Source organism: Scatophagus argus, chromosome 6 (assembly GCF_020382885.2).
Source record: "Scatophagus argus isolate fScaArg1 chromosome 6, fScaArg1.pri, whole genome shotgun sequence".
NCBI lineage: Eukaryota > Metazoa > Chordata > Actinopteri > Scatophagidae > Scatophagus > Scatophagus argus.
The window spans coordinates 6,463,182-6,483,232 of NC_058498.1; the positions used below are offsets into that span (position 1 = coordinate 6,463,182).

Genomic DNA, 20,051 nt, shown 5'->3' on the forward strand with positions numbered 1-20,051 from the left:
TTATCTTATCTGCATGGGAACATGAAAGGCTGCAATAAACTGTGGCATTCTTGTGTTTTACATTATAGAAACCAAATGTAATGTAGAATAACCTCAAGTCAATTATTAAGCTTTTGTTGAGAGAGTAATTTTATGCCAATCGGCAACCACTATGCAATTTTTATGGTTTACAACTTGGTAAAACAAAAAGAAACCTCCAGTTCTCCTAATGACATAACACAATACTAACATACAAGACTTTTATTTTCCTTCCACGCAATTACATTTTGCTGTGCTCACAAAGGGAAAATTAAAAATATTTCCATTTCAGAGTTGTTATTCATACAGTTTCCACTCCTCCCAGAAGATCCAAGAGTCCATCTTTAGTCAGAAAAACTGTCTCACCTGTCTGCTGACAGATCACCTCAAATTTTGGAGATTCCTTTAGAGCCCCCTTTCCCACTACAATAACATATGGGTAGCCCAGTCTGCTGGCATCCATCAGCCTCTTTCCAATGGTCATCTGTGTGCGGTCGTCAAAAACAACCTCACCTCTCAAACCAGGCAGAGTCTCTTCCAGAGTGTGAACCAGTTCCTCAGCTAAGTCTACTGCCTTGTGCTCCTTACTGCCTTTCTTTGGGGGTAAAATGCACACCTGGTAAGGGGCGAGAAGGCCTGGCCAGCGGATCCCCTCTTCTGTCGAGGTCACCTCGATGGCTGCAGCGAGAATACGGGTTACGCCAAGACCATAGCAGCCCATCTCTGTAAGAACAGGCTTGTTCTGAACATTGCTGAAGGTGGCATCGAATATACGAGAGTACTTCTGACCCAGGTAAAAGGTGTGGCCAACCTCTATACCCTTCGACTTAACCAGTGTGCCAGTTTTGCACTGTGGGCATTCAGTTCTGTCTGATGACATGGTCTCCGCATTAGCAGCGAAGGAGCAGTTCCCACACAAAAGAAGCACGTCCTCACCGATGTCTGCTGGCAGCTGAAACTCGTGGGAAAGTTTACCTCCGATGTTGCCTGTGTCTGCCTGCACCTTAACGCAACGCAGACCTAGTCGGTCGAAGAGCCTGGTGTATGCATGACACACCAATTCATACGTCTCGTAAGCAGCTTCTTCGCTCGCATCAAAAGAGTACATGTCCTTCATGTAGAACTCCCTCCCTCGAAGCAGGCCAAACTTCGGCTTTGGTTCGTCCCTGAATTTACGGGTGATCTGTTTTGTTTTTTTTTGTTGTTTATTTAAAAAAAAAAAAAGAAATCATAATGTAAGAAATGCATCTTATTACAACAAATATGCTGGCACCAACAAGGTAAAGTCTACCTGATAGAGCAGCAGAGGCAGCTGTTTGTAGGAGACATTTGCCTGGTGAGCGACCAGAGTCGTCACTGCCTCCTCGTGTGTGGGGGCCAAACAGTAGTCGATGTTATGGCGGTCTGTCAGCCGGAGCAGCTCACTCCCCATCAAGTCCCAGCGCTCACTTTTTTTCCAGAGTTCAGCTGAGCACAAACTCGGCATGTCCAGCTTCTGCCCTCCAATCCCTTGCATCTCTTGGTCGATTACTCTCATCTGTTGAATTAAGACAGCAGTTATTAAAATATTTAGAGCCAAAAGGAGAACAGTTACGCTCAATATCATGTTGTAATGTTTTGTTCCCAATCTTAGAGCTGTAACCCCATCCCAACCGCCAACGGGCTATAAAAGACACTTCAAATGATTCAAAGAATATAAAAGAAGAAAAAATATATTTCAGCAACGCATCTTTTCTTTTCTGTTGTCTTTGTTTCAAAGGGTCACAAACCGAAAAGGTTGACAGGTTTTGCACCAGTGTGCTGTCATGGATGGCTGTCAGACATAGCATATGCATAACATTTACATTTTAATCTTCTTTTTACTTATGTCACTATTAGCTTCCTAAAGTCATTGCTAGACTTCTAAATAAATGGACATCAAATTCTAAAAAATAAATATGTATTAATGAACAACAGGACAACAGTGATGACAACGATATACACATTCATGTCAGAAAAATCTCTACAGAAACCAGTTTTTATCAAAATATTTCTGTGTGGACACGACACAATGAGATTCAACCTCTGAGTGCTTACTTGATGCGTTATAATTTTAACAAAAACTAGTCTCACCAGCTTCTCCATGGAGCGCACAGCAACAGGGAGGTAGTAGTAACAACCCGGGTTGGATGGGTGAATGAGCCCAGCCTTCAGCATCAGCCTCTGGCTCTTACAAGTCATCTCTCGGGACAGCCGGGTGTCCTGGCCCACATCATGCAGGGTTGAAGGCAGGTAGAGGCGGGACACTAGGAGTTTGGGCTTGATATGCCTGGAGTTGGTAGAGGCAGGAACAGCGGGATGATCAGCACATGCTGAAAGGCTCCTCCTGGGAAGCACTGAGGTTCTGTGGAGGTACTGGAGGACTCTCGGCCAAAACTGATTCATCGTTGGCTCTGTGGCAAATCCAGACGAGACAAATCAATAAGAGATGGAAGGTTAAGTCAACAAAGAGAAAATAATTAAGCAATATTTTGACCACCGATTAATCATACAGTCATACTACTTTACACATTGTTGTTAATACTCTAAATTTGGACACGCATAATGAATACTGTCACGTTTAATGTCAAGTACATTTTGCCGACAATACTAATGCACAAGTAGGATTTTAATGTCTTTCCTTATGAGTTGGTAGCGCAGCGTGACAATAGGTCAAAAACTAGATTTAGTGCTGGTAAAATGAGGAGGCATCGATTCGTGACCACGTCGACTGCAATCGATCGCTATGAATAAATCAATGCTTTGAGCAACATGAGCACTTCTTAAACCAGTGACACAAACACACGATCCAACTAAGAGCTGCATGCAAGCACTAAGCAGGTTATGTCAAGGTCGTGACAACTCGGGCAGGTATCGAGTTAGTCATAAAATAAAAATAAAAATAAATAAGCCACGAGTATAACCTTATTACATAAAACAGAGTATTCAAAGCTGAGTTTGATAACTCAGATGACACTGACTGGTGTCCTAAGCGTCCACATCAATGACAGTTCAGCGACAGTTTAGCCGTTTAGCTAACAACGGATAACTTCCTCAGATAGCACGCAACGAAGAATATCTCAACCACGACATTAAACTCACCTTGGACCAGTAATTGCTATCTACTACAGGAGGGAGAAGCACATTTAAGAAAAGGTTGACAAACTGCACAACATTAACGGCTCCTCCGCCATACTGTTTCCATAAACTGCATGGCGGACTGGCGGCTCCGTCGCCACCTGCCGGTCTGGAGGAGTAAAACATTTGTGTATCCATTTCCTCTTTATTTTATTTCCCTTTACATGTCCTCTTTCAGGCAAAACTGATTGTTAAAATTGAGCTTTCGAGTATCAATTAAAAATCAAACAGTTTTTCTGTGTTTAGATTAAAAATTATATCTTAATGCTCTAAATGTGGCTCTCTTTTAGCCACATGTGTACAGTGTAAGTTTGATGTCTCCCTGGAAGGTGTGCGTCTGTGTAAATTAGTTTGCAGTGATGGACCAGCATGCGTGTCTGTTGATGGAAATGCTATCATCCGGTATGGGAAAGTTAGTGTTTTTTTACGGTCAAGTCCTGTAAATTTTGGACTGACATTTTATTGAGCTGAAAACAGGAAACATTTACTGTGAAAGGGAAAGATTCAGTGGCCGGCAAACACATTTAGTGACTCATTGGGTGCTGGCATACACAGAGTGTACGTATTTACATATCAGTTACGTAAGATTTTGCACCATCATTTTATTCACACAACCATATCTGTAAACTTATTTTTCCATTTTCCTACCTATTAGGTCACATCATTCTATTGTTAATGACAAAAAAGTAATTCACACCATATGTTTATAAAGATGCAGTGAGTATTCCCAGTTTCAGCAAAGGGTAACCTCCATAACCGGAAATTGCACTTTTTTCTTTTCTTTTTTTAAACTCCATTTCTTTATTGCTCATTCCCTCTGTGAGTACTTTTTGGACAAACGTCTTGTTACATTCCTGAAATGTGCAAATTCACTTGTCGAAAATAGCAGGACATTCTGTCACCTCCGCCTGATACGAGCTCATTGTGTAAAAGCGAGACTGCAACCCACCGTTTCTTGTTTGGTTAAAGCATCTGAGAGATGGAACATTCACAACAGCAACTCACAAAATCCATTAAGCATAAGCCATTCTTTTCTATTCTCTTTGGTGGCTTTTTCATTTGCACAATTTGAGTGTAAGTATCTCAGATGTGGAATCCTGTCCTCCATAAAAATTCTCTCTTTCAGCTCAGCCTGAAAAGTTGACTCCTGGCGTGACAAATATTTGCCACAAACATTACCTTGGAAGAACGCAGTGATGATTAAATGATTTTGGCTCAAAACGTGTGTTTGAGAGTGAAATGAAGGTACAATTAGGCATATATTTAAAACTGGAGACAAACAGAAGGATAAATTACATCTGCTCACTCTGTAAAACACTTCAAAAATAAAGTTAAATCAGCTGCCACGACAGCATCGGGTAAAAGATTTGATGTTTTGGTACAGCTGAACACTTTTTATTGTTCTTACTATACTATCACAGGAAATCTTCGCCTTTTGTTGACATGTCACTGTACTGCAGTCTGCGTTAATGTACTTTTGCTGGCTTTAGAGTACTTTATGTCAGCAATTTGAAACCATTATTCCCTCAGTCAATGACACCTGCTGGTTGTCTAACATGGCCCACACAGCTGAACTCAGAGTGTCTCCTTGGCTCTTCTCTCTCAGGTGAACACCGAGGAGGACATCTTTCAGTCTGCAGGTTATACATTGAAGATGCACACTCGCACTCGCACTCACACACACACACACACACTGACTGATTTCTTGGCCAATTAGGTTTGTGTCTGTGCCATCCATTTATCTAGTCGCTCTTGTTGTGAGATTTGGTTTTCAGAGAACTGAGCGACTGAAAGTCTCCTTGAGATACCAACAATCCCATTAGGACAAATGTTATCTGCAAACATCACATTCGGTTTTATACTGAATATAGAGATTACCTTTTTACTGTTACAAAGACTTAGTTCAGGGTTTCTGGGAAAAAGCAGAGTACAATTAAGTATAAGTTTGGGTTCAGATGTGACACACTTAAATCTTTCAATTTCTAAGCAAAAAAAGGAATGGTATTTCATTTGAACAAACCTACAAAAGTAACACGTTTTGGTGAAACTAGTCACAAGGCTTCAAATGCATTAACCGTTTTAAAATCAACCGCATCACCTCGTCATCATAAATCAACCTTATGCTCAACTGTGCTCTGTATTCAGTCCAGTCAAGCTCCACACCAAACTCATATCTTCATGAACCTGGCTTTGTATTCTTATGTTGAAACAGGAAACCGAAGTCCAGGACTTTCATACATTTCATGAAACAGCACCTGCTATTACAAGCTGAAATATTTGTGATTTTAACAATGATCACTTTGACAGCTAAGAGAAAACTACAAGCACTGCAGCATGGATGTGTACATCACTGTAACTTGGTGTCATTTATATCCATAAAACTCACCCCAGCTCTCTTGTGAAGTTTGTAATCTCTGCTGTTGAAAACATTCTGCAGCGTTCAGTCCTCTCTGTCCTCATTACAGACATGTCTTAACTAAAGCCACAGCTCACAAACGTCTGGTGCGTACCGAAACATATATTTGTAAAAGGCTTACAGAAATATTATAAAACAAAAAATTAAATTCAGTTCAGTTCAATTCAGTTTATTCATGTAGTGTTAACTCTTTAATTAGATTTTGTAATACAGAGAACCCAACAAAGTCTGGTTTGTTCTGTTGGTGGTGTAGTTCTAAATGTTAATGAGATCTTGAATGAGGCTTTCGGACAAAAGTATCTTTATTGTTGAATTCAGGTGTGGTATTGGGCTGTTTTTTCTGGGGTCGGACCTAAGGGAAAACTTAATGCTTCAGCATACCAAGACATTTTGGACAATGCTATGCTTCCAACTTTGTGGCAACAGTTTGTTGAAGGTCCTTTTCTATTCCAGCATGACTGTGGCCCAGTGCACAAAGCAAAGCTCCATAAAGACATGGCTGGATGAGTTTGGTGTCGAAGAACTTGACTGACCAAAATTCAGTCACGACATTGTGGCTTGTTACTGAAATGGAAAATATGTAAGAGCTTTTTAATCGGATCAAAGCTAACAGCTTCCCAGAATGATGGGAGGGAAGGTTTTCTGATTCACCGCAGCTGCTACACAGCTTGCTAGTACACAATTTCTGTCACACACAAGTTAAAGTGCGCGAACGCTGTACTTGTTTGAATTCAGATCACATACCATTGATTGGCTGAACATACATTATAAGAAAACAAAATCACATCAACTTTAGACAGCAATTTAAAGAGAAAATGGTTGCACTTGTTCTCGGTTCTCTGAATGGCAGATGATGACATGTCAATCACCCGAGTAACTTTACGTCACTAAGAGTCACGAAAGGTCAGGGTAATCAGGGTCATGTTCTGCACCTCTTCAGGCCTTTGAGTCTGTAATCAGGGAAATCAGACAAAACTGAGTTCATTATGTTTTAAGGAGTTGTAGCTCTAATTACAGACATCACAGCTCATCAGCTCCAGACACATGAAGAAGGTAAATGCCAAATAACCGACAAAATAACCCAGGATTGTGTTTCAGCTCTTCTGAAAAATTACAGTAAGCCAACATTAAAAAAAACACGACAAAAAAACAAAACCTTTGCTAGACTCCCTGCAGTCATTCACGATTTGCTGATATAAAATCGAGGAGATAGAGGAGCCAGAGCAGCATCATAATGGAAGCAAACCTATTAGGAAGCCACCAAAGATGGGCTAAATTAATAAACCCGTGTCTGCTGATACTGTGCGATAACCTCACCTGAAAAGAACCACGAACATGTTTATTCAACCATTATTTGTTTTGCCTGGCAAAACAATCCTTATACTGGCTTTCAACTGTATCACACGGTCCTCATCAGTGGAGGGAATTTGCTTGGTTACCGTGGAGATGGAGCTGCTGACACGTGAGCTCGGCAGCTGTCGAGCTGTTGGCAGCTTCAGCAAGGAATTTTCATGCAAAATCTTATGTTTATCTGGTTTTAATACATGCAGTATTAGTCTCCCAGTCTGTCCTACTGATGTACAAGCTGCTGACAGGGACAACACCAAGCTTCTGAACAACTAGACAGAAAAGCAAAGTTGGCAGGTCATTTAGGGCCTGCAATGATTGGCTAATAATGTAGCAATTTTCTGCAAAGAGATTCCATCTTTCACTAACCCACTGTTTAATGAGCTCTAAGGAGCCCGACCGATGCAGAATCTCTTTAATATGCAAAAACAAACAGTATGGATCTTGAATTTCCTTCAGGATCAATAAAGTATCTATCTATCTATCTATCTATCTATCTATCTATCTATCTATCTATCTATCTATCTATCTACCACCTTAGATTTAACTTTGCTGGGAAATTCTTATTTCTCAAGAATAAAAGAAAAAAAATAACATTTGTAATAAAGTGCTCAAGTTTTTAAGTTATGTTTCCATTCTATAAAAGACTGACCTTTGTTTTCTCCCCTTTCTAAACACAATATAAGTTCATCGACATCCTAAGTGGGACCTCCACCATTAAAGATCGAAGCAACATAACGACCTGCAAGATGGACTGTCAACATTGACTTTTTTCCTCTCATACAGCCCAAACTGCCGTAAAGCCAAAGGCGACCAGGCCATCAAAGTGCTGTAAACAGATGAAACATCTGTTTGACTGCACTTTGCATCGCTTAATTAGGCATGCAGTGCAGTGAAGGTCTGTGCAATCACAGCCTTAAATCACATAATCACAGTGGAGCTGAGGAGGCTGCACTCGTCTAATGTGATTGTCATTTGATGGTTATAAAAGGCTGATGGGTGTCACTCTCTCTTTTACACAGCTAAAAATGAGAGAGAGAGAGAGTGTGTGTGTGTGTGTGTGTGTGGCTATGTTTGAGTGATCGGGATGGGCCAAGGGGCCGGTTAGAGGGAGGAGGTGGAGAGATACTCAGCGCTGATGAACTGAAAGGTGGATGGTATATAAGACAGGGAGATGCGAGCGCCGGATCAACGAGCAGTCCGCTGTGGAGCAACCTGCAGAAGACCTGCCTCAAGAAAAAAGACTGAACAAAAAGAAAGCAGAGCAACGGAAAACAGCTCAGGTTGTTTCAGAATAAGCAGACGAAGAGGTACACTTCGCTACAGGCAGTCCGGTATCCAGCATGCGGTCTCTGGTGGTTTTGCCTCTGCTGTTGTGCGCAGTGGTGTTCGTGGACCAGGTGAGGGCGGAGGTGAAGGCGGTGAAGCTGTGCGGCCGTGAGTTCCTGAGGGCCGTCGTTTACACCTGCGGAGGTTCCCGCTGGAGGAGATTCCTCACTGATTCCGATATGGATGGTGACGGTGAGACGTTTTATCCTAAAAGCAGCAGACTTCGGTTCAGGATTAACACATAATGAGATTGTCTGTTTTAATGCACCTTCAGTGTAAGTGAGGAGGGCAAACATCCACAGTCCTAATTCAGTGTGTTGTTCAGTGTGTCACCGCTCCTCCACTGCGGCTCAGCGGGGAACCACAAAAGGTTTTTCATACTTAAAACGCTGTAACTTTGGATGATATGCATTTGATTTCTCCAGATCAGACTGATGAAGCTTCATATTAGCTTCAGAAAAAGATTTCTTTTTCCAGAAAACCCTGCAAACTCCAAAAACTGCAGTCTCCAGCATGTTGGGAAAAGTTTTAACAAGTTTAAGTTGTTAAACAATTGTTTTTAGACAGACTTGAAAACTTGTGAGCCCAGTTTCCCTACCTCCTTTTTTTTGTGTTACTTTCACTACTATGTGGCCCCACTCAACTGCCAATTTCTGCAAAGTGTGTTTCCTGTGCTGTCTTGTGTTTTGGGACATTTACATGCAACAAAACTGCAGTGATGCTGCTGTGTACTGTACGATTCAGTGGCTGCATGTGGGTGAGCAGGCAAACAGGTTCCCCAGCTGAGAGACATTGTCTGCTGATCTACTTTATTAGGCTGGAGGAGCCCACACATCATGATTAAACACTGCAGCAGTCGGTTCCCCGGCAGCTTCTATCTCTTACTGTCTGTCACATACTAACAAACCCAGTTAGGCTATCAGCGGTGCTGATTAGAAAGCATAAAGTGACACTATAGAAGACAAATAGCTCTGAGGTAATCTGTACAGCCAATTACAGTTTCCTCGTGCAATGGAAACACAGACGTTGGTTACACAAGACTTTGGTCGTCCCTGTTTGAAACAAAAAAAAAGTGTGTGTGTACTCGGTTATTAGAAGAAATTAGGACACTAAAGTTTGTAATGTCAGAGTGTTTCTTGAGCCTTTGCTGTGTTTTGTTGTTCCAGGTTTGGCAGTTGGGGAGCAGAGCAGTTTGGAGAGCCTGAGCAGCAGCAACCCGGGCTCCCAGTTGAGCAGACGGGATATTAATAACTTACTGACCACTGTGTGCTGCCAGGTGGGCTGCAGGAAGAGCGACCTCACCTTCCTCTGCTGAGGCCAACCCCTGGCTTCTTCTCTTTCACTCTACAAGTGACCGGAATGACTCTGTTCTCTCCCGTTTTGCCTTCGTAGAAACCAAATCTGAATCAAGATGCTGATGTTTAAAAACAATACGATCACTGTACTGCATATACAATAATGCTCATAACCACAACTGCTATTTTTCTAATTGTTTTTGATATGTTTGTGAGTTATTACTTTAACTTGTGAGGTTTGCAGACCTCTTGAGCATCTGTGAACTTGTTTCTGCGCCTGAGATGGAAGATATGCGCCAATGCAAAAAATTTAGGCCGTCATTAGACTATATATGAGCTTAAATATTGAGTAAATACAGTCGGGGTGCAGGACTGTATCACTTTCCACTCAGACTCTGTGTAAAGAGAGGATGGGTGTCTAAGCCCTCTATGTATCCACAGGGTTGCAGGTTTGTAAAATTTCCATCTCTGTTTTGATGTATTTATGGGAAATTTAAGCTGTGATCTGTCATTTCGCTATTTTTGTCAAATAAATGTTCTTGCATAGGGCTTACATTCTGTCAGGTGTGAGATCTTTTTCAAGTTGCATCCCACACACGTCATACCAAACAAAACTGTTCAATGAATTTCTGCAAATGTATCACGCAAGTGCATCATAACATCAGTGACGAAAAAGCCAAAACAAATAAAAGAGTACTCTGATGGACTAGATGCTAACCATGAGCCTCAACATCCCCGTCTCCACTTTCTCTCTTCATTTCAAATGACTTCTCCACTGTCAACCATCCAGTAAAGGCATTTAATGCCCCCCAAAATAACTCGGACTGGGTCTACAGCCAGGACAGCAGCTTTGAGGCACTGCACCTCAACACACCTTTGAGCTGTAATGTAACGCTAACATCCTCACGACGACAAAGCTCATATGCTGAAATTTGCCACCTTCCTCATCTCAGTTTAGCACGTTAGCATGCTAACATTTGCCCGCAATGAACAAATACTGATACAAATTTTAGTTGGTATTTCGTTAGTTTCATGAAGTAAATTACTGGACAAATTGTAGTTTATCCTATCATTAGTGATGTGCGTTCCCAATTTTTGGGGATCCATCAAATAAAAGTGAATCTCATGTTGGCGCTTGAGGAAAATTTGGGTACAACACCAGAGTTGCTGTGACACACTGTCTGAGAGACACGGATGGTTGTAGGAATTTTGACATGCTGGGTGAACTGGATGAAAGCTCACAGGGTCCCCAAAGTCAGTAGGATTTATCCTTGGGTGACCTCGAATGTTAGTATAAAGTTCCATGCAATAGTTGTTAAAATATTTCATTTTGGCCAATAAAACCATCTCTAGATGCAAACTGCTAGACAAAGCACTATAATGTACAGTAGGACAGCACTCATGAGACGCACTAAAGGATTCAAAAACAGATTTAAAAAACAAAAAAGAAACCTGCAAACAGACATCCAGTTATAACTTTTATTGGTTTTGGAAAGAAGCAAACTAATTTTCTCAGTTCATCTTAGCATTGTTATGTACTGTACAAACATCTTGCACATGTGTTTGAGGTTAACGGTACAGAACCAAAAAGCATTCTGGCATATAGCACACATAAACACACTCCCTGCTCTCTTCTCCACATTAATACAGATAACTGACACTCAGCACAACATGTCATTTCAGTACTATCTATCATCATAGATGCACCACCTTTTACTGCATGCTCTGCATGCAATAATGACTTACTGCAGAATTTACCACAGAGATTGCAACCTGGAAAATACAAGTTTTGTTCAGTTTTTAAAAAGATGCAAAGAAATATCTGACAGCTAACAGACTGAGAGTGAGTTGTTGTACTGTAACATAACTTTGAAGCTTGTAAGACATGTAACCCGTACTGTAGTTTAAAACAGATGCACAGTGAGGGATGTGTATGGTGGGCCTCTGTAGATAATGCTGTAGTGACTGTTGTGACTGTAGCTTCAAGGTTCACTCAGAAGGTTAGAGATTCCTGTCAGCCATGTTGATCCCTCAACATGACGAGCAGACAAGATGAAGGATCGACATGACTGGAGGAACATGTCACCAAACTAATGTGAGAGCTAAATGGCACCAATCATCGTCATCACCTTGCATTAAGAAATTAAATGCAACCTCATGGTAATCCACAATCATCTTTTAGACCGAGTCTGCACACAAATATAAATCAGAAAACAAGATTTAACAACACAGCTCAAATCTGATCTTTTCATAAGCCAAATAATAATCTGATCGAAAGTACTCTGTCGTTAAATGGGAGTACTGACATGCTGCTTTTCCTGAATTCATCGTAAGATTCTTCTATTGCAGCTCTGAAAGGACCATGATTGGTTGCATTTAGCAGAATGCTGACATCAGTACAGTACAGAGAGCTTCGTTTACACTTCACACACACTTTTTGTTCTTCATGTTGTGTCAGAGCATTCAGGAAGTTCAACATCATCAGCACAGTGTTTTTTTTTCCACATTAAACAATATAATAGTTTTCACTTTTATCTGTTTTAAAAATATTCAGCTTATTCTCCTTACCAGAGGACTGACTGTCCGGGGAACACACACATAAAATACAAAAGAAAAACAAAAACATTTTGGTCAACTTAACCTTGCTTCACAACCTCATTCAACGCATGTCATCTCACAGAGACCAATACAATTATGCAAAATAAAGCCATGGATTCAAGCTCTGGCTGGACAAACAGAGTGTGTGCTAATGATACAGTCAGGGAGTTCAGGTACCACTGAGGTGAATGGAAACAGGGAAGAAAACAGGTCAGACACGAGGCTGAAGCTGAGGAATAACTGAAGATGTGAGAACTGAGAATGCTGGATTAGTAAAACAATGTTCTTCTTTCTGAATTAAAAACAAACAAAAACAAGCTGGTCCCAGTAAACAAATCCTGCTCCAGTAGTGGTACCAAGGTCACCAAACTTCATCACCGCTGTGGAGGAAAACTGATTGCTTTTGTAATCATTGCGCTGACCTTACTGAAGGGAAATGTTAAACAATTTGGGAAACATATTCATTCACTTTCTTGCTGAGAATTAGATAGGCAGACTGATGTCACTTTAATGTCTGTCTGTTAAATGTAAAGCTGAAGCCATGAGGCTGCTAGCTTACCTTAGCGTAAAGACTAGACACAGAGGGGAAGTCTGGTTCTGAAGGTAAACAAGACTGCGAGTCTACAGTCAGGCTGGCAGCTGCTAACCAATGCTGATGTTGATGGGGGTGTTATATTTAGCATGTTCTCATTCATAGTTCAGCATGCTAACATTCACAAATGAGTACAACCGAGGCTGCTTTTCCGAAGCTAATGATTAGTTCTGCAGGTAGACATAAACCAAAATACTAGAAAAATACATTTTGACCTTATGGTGGTCTGAGAGGGATACTATAAAGTAATTACAATTTATCCTCTGGAGACTATGAATGTCTGTAGAAAAATTCCAAGCAACACTTATTGAGATGTTTCAATCTGGACCAGAGATGCAGACTAACCAAGCCAGCAGCAGGGCTAAAAATCTGCCTACAAGCAGCTTTATGTCAGTTTTTGTACAGATTAAACAAACAAGATTTAGAGCGTTGATTAGTGAACTTCAGAAGTCCATTAAGCAGTTGTTTTTTTTTGTTTGTTTTTATACCCTCAGACAGTGTCCATCTGTGTCCAGTGTCCCTCTCCTGGCTCCAGCTTTGCACTGAACAGACACATACTGATCACCACTAACTCTTGGATAAAGAAAACAAATGAGCCAATTTCCCAAAATGCTAAACTAACTGTTCAAAGTATTGACCTTGCCCATGATATAGCTAACTCTACAGTAACACTGCTTTCACAAAGCATAACACAGCATCCAGGAAGATATTTATCTTTTTCTTTAAATTACCCCCCTCCCCCACACCCATATATAGCTCAAATCTTCTGTTGCACTTGAGTTAAAAAATTATATCTGAAATAAATTCAAAAATTATACCTTATACTGTACACAGGTTACTCAACTACACAGATAACAAAAAAAGAGAGAGAATTCAAATATTTATACCTTTAAGGGTTCTGAGTTGTGTGATACCATTCAAACTCTATTCGTATACAGAATCACATTTTATACAACAAATCATCGTCATCAATAAATAAAAATAGAATGCTGTCATGTACTCTGGAGTCTATCACTGCTGTCCTGGGAACAACAGAAAGGCTATCTGACAATACGAGGAAAACACCAAACGCCCTTTAAGATATACAGTATATTAGTGATTTAAAATGACACTTTGTACACTTCTTTTGTTCTGACGGGAAAACATTTTTTTCTTATTTCTCAACCAGTACGTTGATTTATCATTGCAGCTGCCTACCTGGCTAAAAACCTCTCCACATCTGTATACTGAAATAAAATGACCGTTTCATTCCTATTAAAAAAGATGCGATCCAAAGTCATGTGACCCTGTACTACCAGTAAGTGATGCATGAAAATCTAGTTCAAGTTCGTAGTGACTTGATCCTGTGTTTCGTATGATCGCAAACAAGGAAAGTGTAACAGCATACGCGTCAGAGTTTGAGGACAATCGTCTCAGGCTTTGAGCTCAGACTCTGACAGAAGGATTATTTATAGAGCTGATTGTTTTATCTGCTAATGATGCATAACTTGCTATGAATTGTCCTGGGCCCTACTTCCACTGAGATGTGTGTTTGACCACAAAGGTTTAAATCAAAGGTATTTTTTTTTTTTTTTTTTTAACCACAGCCAAATCGTCAGAAATCGCTTTCCGTTTACGTCTTCGGTCAGGCAGCTGCAGTGAAACTTTAAAAAAAAAAAACACCACCACACATTGACCAGAGGAGGATGGAGACAGAGGCACAGACTTTAGAGGGAGGAAGAACCCAGGTGTCAAACTGCAGCAATACAGATGTTGTGAAATGAATACAAATACGATAATTACATGACCTAAAACAGTTCCACAATGCTATATGCAAGTTATACAATACTGCTGGGTAGGCTGCGGACCTGTCGTGTGGGTTCAGAAAAGGTGAATGGAAAGTCTGCCTGGTGTCTGTTTGTCCTCTGTCCTCGGTGTCAACCTCAGTCCACTGCAACTGTTTTGTTCAACAGCGATGTTCTCAGTAGTGCGGGTTAGTTGTCGGCCAGGTATTTCCCTGAAAACGAATCAACGAAATGTTATTTGTGGATCTTTTATGTTCCTATTGTTACCTCCTGAGACAGTTCTGACAGTGAGTACAAGCTGCATTGTGACATAATGGTGGAGGTAACCTAATGAATAAAAAGAAATATTTCTGTAAGAATGAGATAAGAAAATCTCTTCAGGCTGCACCGACTTAAAAAATGTAACTTAAAAGCTTTTTTTTTTTTTTTTTTTTTTTTTAAATGGGAAAATATTATGTGTTATTATTTTTCAACATCAATATCCAGTAATTATAGTTTAGTACTAATGGAATAAATACTTTCATCAGTTGACTGACTTGTCAACCGACCTTACAGAAAGTTTAAATTACCTTGATCCAATACAACAGGGATTAATACACAGATTTTTAGCTTTAAATAGTTTTCAAAATGTATAACTGAAGAAAAAAGCTGACCAAACACCTTTTACTTGCATATCTGACAGAGCTTATGTTTGACACTACAGACAGCAATGGTTAACCTTTTCATGGCCAAAATGCTAAACTGACCTGCGGCAAACCTCTTCTTGATGAGAGAGAAGCGGTATCCTGGCCCAGCCAGTTCAATGTCACAGCCTGACAGGGTGGTGCCCTCACTGGTGAACTGCACAGCCAGTGGAGCCGGTTTACTGGGGCCTTCCGTTAGCTGAAAGCGTGCTAACAACGATCCCACACCTGAGGGATGAGGGCAGATTTAGAAAGATGTCTTCTGGCCCTCATTAAAAGGTTAAAAGCATTTAAATGTAAACAGCTTTGGAAACTATTTTGGACAGCAAAGCAAAGACGTGTGATTTCTTTAATAAAATGAGAAATGCAGATAGGAGCTCCAGACAAAAGGTTTACTATCAAATCCTGATTGATATCAGAATCAGAATCAGCACAAAAAAGATCGTCCACAGGGTGGAGAGAAACTCCATCTTGGATGTTCAAAATGAGATTCATTGGAAAAGGAGATTACAAATCATTTCAGAGTCATTTTTGTCAGGTAAATAGATAATAGACAGACATAATCTAGTTCCCTGTCCTTCCCCTGGAAACCAGGTAAACCTCAGAGGATTTTCTGCTTTGTAACATATGAAACAGACCACTGATTTAAAGTACATCAGATCAGACGTCGAACGTACAAATCAGACTATGATTTAATATCTGAAAATATGTGCAAAACTTGTTTCATCATTTGAGAGCAAGAGAAGCTCTGCAAATGTACACATACAACACACACGGCCACAGTGCACTGAGATGTCATGAATAAAATGCTTTGGTGAAGTAGATGTAATACCATGTCTAGACAGAAGGGGGCATAGTTTGTTCAGGCAGAGCTGCCTATCACAACGGGCCCCATCGTTTCCTGGGGTGCATCATGTGCTATATTCTCTTTATCCTGTAGGCCCCTTAGCGAGCATCCATACTGTCCCCGTGGAGGAGCCATGCAGCTCCTCAAGGCTGCAGAAACTCCATCACACCTCAGTGCGATCAGGACAATGTTCAGGCTGGCTGTACTTTACGTTTTAACTTTAATCTCTTTTCTTTCTTGCTCTTATCTGTGGTTGCCAATTCGGCTGTGTCTGCACAGTTGGTGTGCCAGTAAGAGCAAAAATGTACATAAATATTTAAGCTTTAATCTTTGAACACGCATAGCAAACTACGAAAACCGATTCAATCTCTTGTGTGCTGATAAAATCTGAGCGACTCTCAATGATGAGAACAAATAAAAATCTGAGTCCAAATGTGAGTCCAAAACCTGTCCTCAGATTGTTTTGAGCGCAGAATTGTGTCTGACCTTTGTAAATATCAAACTAAAAGCAGAGGTCTCTCATCAAATGCCACAAGGCTATCCTTAAACAGTGTTACTTTTAATCGTACTGTACGTACCTCCATTTTCAGACTTGTGCGAGATATCAGGAATCTTCCAAAGGATTCTTTGCTGCTCTGCATTCCTGTAAGGAAAAAAAAAACACACACTTATGAAGTTTCTGAAGACCCAAGGAAAGTCAAACCCACAAAGTCAAACCATCTTAAAGTAAACTCTTTCTGAAGACACTGCACAGTCCATTGTTAGAGAAATAAAATACAATATACTTGTGAAGTAATCTAAATGGTGTTTGATGATATAGCAAAGCTCTGACCGTACCATGCAGCAGGGGGTAGGACAGCCTGTAGTTTTGAAACCCCTCCATCGACAGGGACAAGGAACTGGACGTTGTTGAGGGCCACTGGCGTCGTCATGGCCTCCCCGTTGTACTTGTAGTCTATCCTCAGGTCAGTGCTGGTTGGCTCACATCTCCAGCTCACTGCTAGATTCAGAGGAACCGACTGGAGCCCCCCCGTTGACACCTGCACACATGTATAATGATACAAACGCATATTCAGAGGGTAACAGCTGCAGTTGGAGCTTTACAAAAGCATCTTTATACTTTTAGGGGCTGCTTTGTATCTCTTGGTTTAGTCTTGCCTTCTAACACCTGAGGGCCGTTCTTACCTGATACTTGAGCATATCCACGTTGTAGTACGTTGCCTGTGGCTTCTGCTCTGCCACCTTCTTTAAATGGGATATCAGGTTTGGCATGTTCACCCAGAAGTCCTTGGCATCGGCCTTGGCCTGTGTGGTGGTGTCGCTTTTGGGGAAGCAAGTAGAAAGGCACGATCAAATTTTTCTGTATCGTACTGTTCAAAACAGCACCCAGCGTCTCAGTTTGCCCGTAAAAACAAAATTATTTTGGCACTAATAGCTGGATATTTGTGGTCAGCATTTAGATTTTAACAATCAGCCACAAGACGTCATGCTGTACACTGACTTTACGACAACAAAGTGTTGCTGTGCATTTTCCAACAGGTTCAAAAACTGATCAAGAAAATGAGAATCGAGGACAAACAAACACACACAATAAATAAATAAATGCTGATGAAAGCAGCTGTTCAGTAAACTCAGATGACCTCACGATGATTCAGTATGCAGTCAGCATTAGTGTCTGAGATGATCTCAAGTTTACTCATCCTCACTGGTCATCACCAAACTCTGCCATATGGGGTCATGAATGTTTTATGATGTCTCAGATACTTTTACATTTTTCTATTGTTATTCCAAATATAGAAATGTGTCACACGATCACACCAGAAGACATTTCCTGGTGTACGAAATGTGAATTATATAAATTAATTTTGCTCAGTCCCTATAACATACCTTAAGTGTGATAAGCAGTTTGTGTTGTATGCAGGCAAACCTGATTATGACGATTAAATATACACAATGATTTAGAAATGTGAAATGACTGATATTTATATTTTATAAATATAAAGAGAAGATGAATCATTCTGATTAAGAGCCCTTTAAGTTATTATCTTACATGCTCTGTGAGTGAAATTAATATTCTTAATGCAAATTAAAATGCACAGTGAGTAAGTACATTTGATTTGGTTTTAATGAAGTTTAGTTAAATTATAAAAACAAAAACTAAACATTAATGGGAATTTCCAAACTGGACAATAAAATTTTCAAATTTGAAGTCTGCAAGTTAAGCAATGAGCAGTTTTGGTGCAATCTTATCTTTTCACTTCTGCCTCCGGTGGCAAACTGTGTATTTATTGTTTCGTTCCGACAGTGAGGTGGTGAGTTCACAGTGGTGTCATTACCAACAGAGCAGCTGGGGGTTAGGCAACACATGCTCCAGTCGGCTGTAGTTGGTTATGCTGAAAGTTAGCACAGCAGGGGACGGGTTATTGGCAAAGTGCCGTGTAATTCCCGCCGGAAACGACAAAACCATCTCACCTATGATCTTAACAACACACCTGAGAGGAAGAGAAGAAGAGAAAGACAAAGATATGTGGGTTAGAAAGAGAGAAAGACACTTTACATGTACGGTACTCACTTGATTTCTCAGTTTTTTCTTCTTTGTGTTTTCTTTGGTGTAGTCAACGCCCCCTCACCTTTCAACCAATCGCATGCCCCCTGAATCTGAAGCTACTGTTTCTATCGAGTGACACTCATCAATAGCGTCGAGTGCCCTATCATAACTCAGGATTAAGTCTGAATCAGCTATCCAGCTGCTCCTGTTGGACATAAACACAGTACACTGATACAGAAACTAACCAATATTGCTTATTTAGTTAGCTTAACTGGTCTGCACATGCTAGCTTTGGAAATCAAGTCATCAAAGTGAAGGGTTGATGTTAACGGCGCCAGTTAGTATAATTAATTCAGAGAACACACTCTTTTCACATCAGCCACACACACACAAACCAGAAAACTGTGATCCTGGCTAGAGGAATCCTGCTGCTACAATAATGACAGATAATGTTAGAACATGTGAACCTTTCACAAGACCTACTTGCTGGGATCAGCTCCTTTAAAGAAGGCATTGACCGTCTCTGTGAATGCGGCGGCCACAGGAAGTGTGTCCTGAGCCCCCATGGTGAGAGGACTGGGCCCTCTGGAGCAGCCTGGAGGTATAACACACACACACACATACAGACAAATACACATTAAAATCAATGGAATACACACACACATACCTGAACTGAGTTTTACATCAATGTTGAGTAGCTTCAACCCAGTATAGAAAGATACAAGTTCCAGCTCCCAAACCACAACTCTGTGCTCTTCCTAACCAACTGCATGTGAATGAAATGACAATAACATATGGTGTAAACTACTGTGATGGAGTGAAACTATTTGAGATGAGAACAACAAAACTGGTGTTAGTAAGGTGGCATGAAAACAGCAGGTCATGTGCATAGAGGACACCAATTTCTCTCTGCTCTTTGACTGTGAAATTGCAGCATTTAACACAATTTGTTCAAATATCTCCCTTCGGTGTATGAATTATTATACAGTATGCTACACACTGATCAGCTTTTAGTTAAACAAGCTCAGGTAGATGAGAAATTAAAGAGAAGAGGCTGAGATAGAGACAGACGGAGAGGCATGTGCATGCTTATTCCAGACATGCTGTTGAAGCTGAATTATTCTGACAAGATCAAAGAAGATCTAACAGTCCAAAGATCAAACCAAGAACCAAAGCACCAAAAAGACAAAAGTGAAGACAAAGAGATTAGTAAAACACATGAAGAACGACCATTCTTCAGGGAATGAGTGAAAGGCGGTCAGCGCAAACGAAATGAGAATGAACAATGTCAGAAAGAGAAAGCAGAAGAAGACAAGACTGCATAGTTGACTGCATATGCCAGGAGTTAGCATGGCATAGTTAGAGTGATGGAGGGATTGCAAGGGAGGAAGATGAAAAGGGTGGGAGGAAAGAAGGGGCAGGGCAAAGGAGGGGCGAA

At 40.7% G+C, this 20,051-nt stretch overlaps 3 protein-coding genes across 24 annotated transcripts in view; 1 reads left to right on the top strand and 2 right to left on the bottom strand.

The window, feature by feature from the left end:
• Positions 1 to 225: 225 nt before the first annotated feature.
• pars2 (prolyl-tRNA synthetase 2, mitochondrial) lies at positions 226 to 3,290 on the bottom strand. 2 transcript variants are annotated; one of them, XM_046391641.1, is made up of 4 exons: positions 3,139 to 3,290; positions 2,131 to 2,450; positions 1,310 to 1,555; positions 226 to 1,201 (listed from the first exon to the last, which is right to left on the bottom strand). In XM_046391641.1, exons 2-4 carry the CDS (start codon positions 2,440 to 2,442, stop codon positions 320 to 322), a joined length of 1,440 nt encoding a protein of 479 aa, XP_046247597.1. In that variant the 5' UTR covers positions 2,443 to 2,450; positions 3,139 to 3,290; the 3' UTR covers positions 226 to 319. The 2 variants fall into 2 exon arrangements, with proteins under 2 accessions (XP_046247597.1, XP_046247596.1); XM_046391640.1 differs by having other exon boundaries at positions 2,131 to 2,467.
• A 4,725-nt stretch (positions 3,291 to 8,015) lies between these two features.
• On the top strand, positions 8,016 to 10,232 carry insl5a (insulin-like 5a). The gene is made up of 2 exons (XM_046392048.1): positions 8,016 to 8,458; positions 9,433 to 10,232. The coding sequence occupies exons 1-2, from the start codon at positions 8,281 to 8,283 to the stop codon at positions 9,579 to 9,581; spliced, it is 327 nt and encodes a 108-aa protein (XP_046248004.1). The 5' UTR covers positions 8,016 to 8,280; the 3' UTR covers positions 9,582 to 10,232.
• A 794-nt stretch (positions 10,233 to 11,026) lies between these two features.
• sgip1a (SH3GL interacting endocytic adaptor 1a) overlaps positions 11,027 to 20,051 on the bottom strand; it is a 67,818-nt gene continuing 58,793 nt past the window's right edge. For 19 of the 21 annotated variants that reach the window (XM_046390688.1, XM_046390680.1, XM_046390687.1 and 16 more), the window contains 7 exons: positions 19,097 to 19,208; positions 18,402 to 18,557; positions 17,251 to 17,386; positions 16,903 to 17,105; positions 16,644 to 16,708; positions 15,282 to 15,446; positions 11,027 to 14,747 (listed from right to left, as the gene is read on the bottom strand). In XM_046390688.1, the coding sequence (XP_046246644.1) occupies positions 14,725 to 14,747; positions 15,282 to 15,446; positions 16,644 to 16,708; positions 16,903 to 17,105; positions 17,251 to 17,386; positions 18,402 to 18,557; positions 19,097 to 19,208 (860 nt within the window). In that variant the 3' untranslated portion in view covers positions 11,027 to 14,724. The remainder of the gene's footprint in view (positions 14,748 to 15,281; positions 15,447 to 16,643; positions 16,709 to 16,902; positions 17,106 to 17,250; positions 17,387 to 18,401; positions 18,558 to 19,096; positions 19,209 to 20,051) is intronic. The other 2 variants (XM_046390699.1, XM_046390697.1) reach the window with 1 other exon arrangement.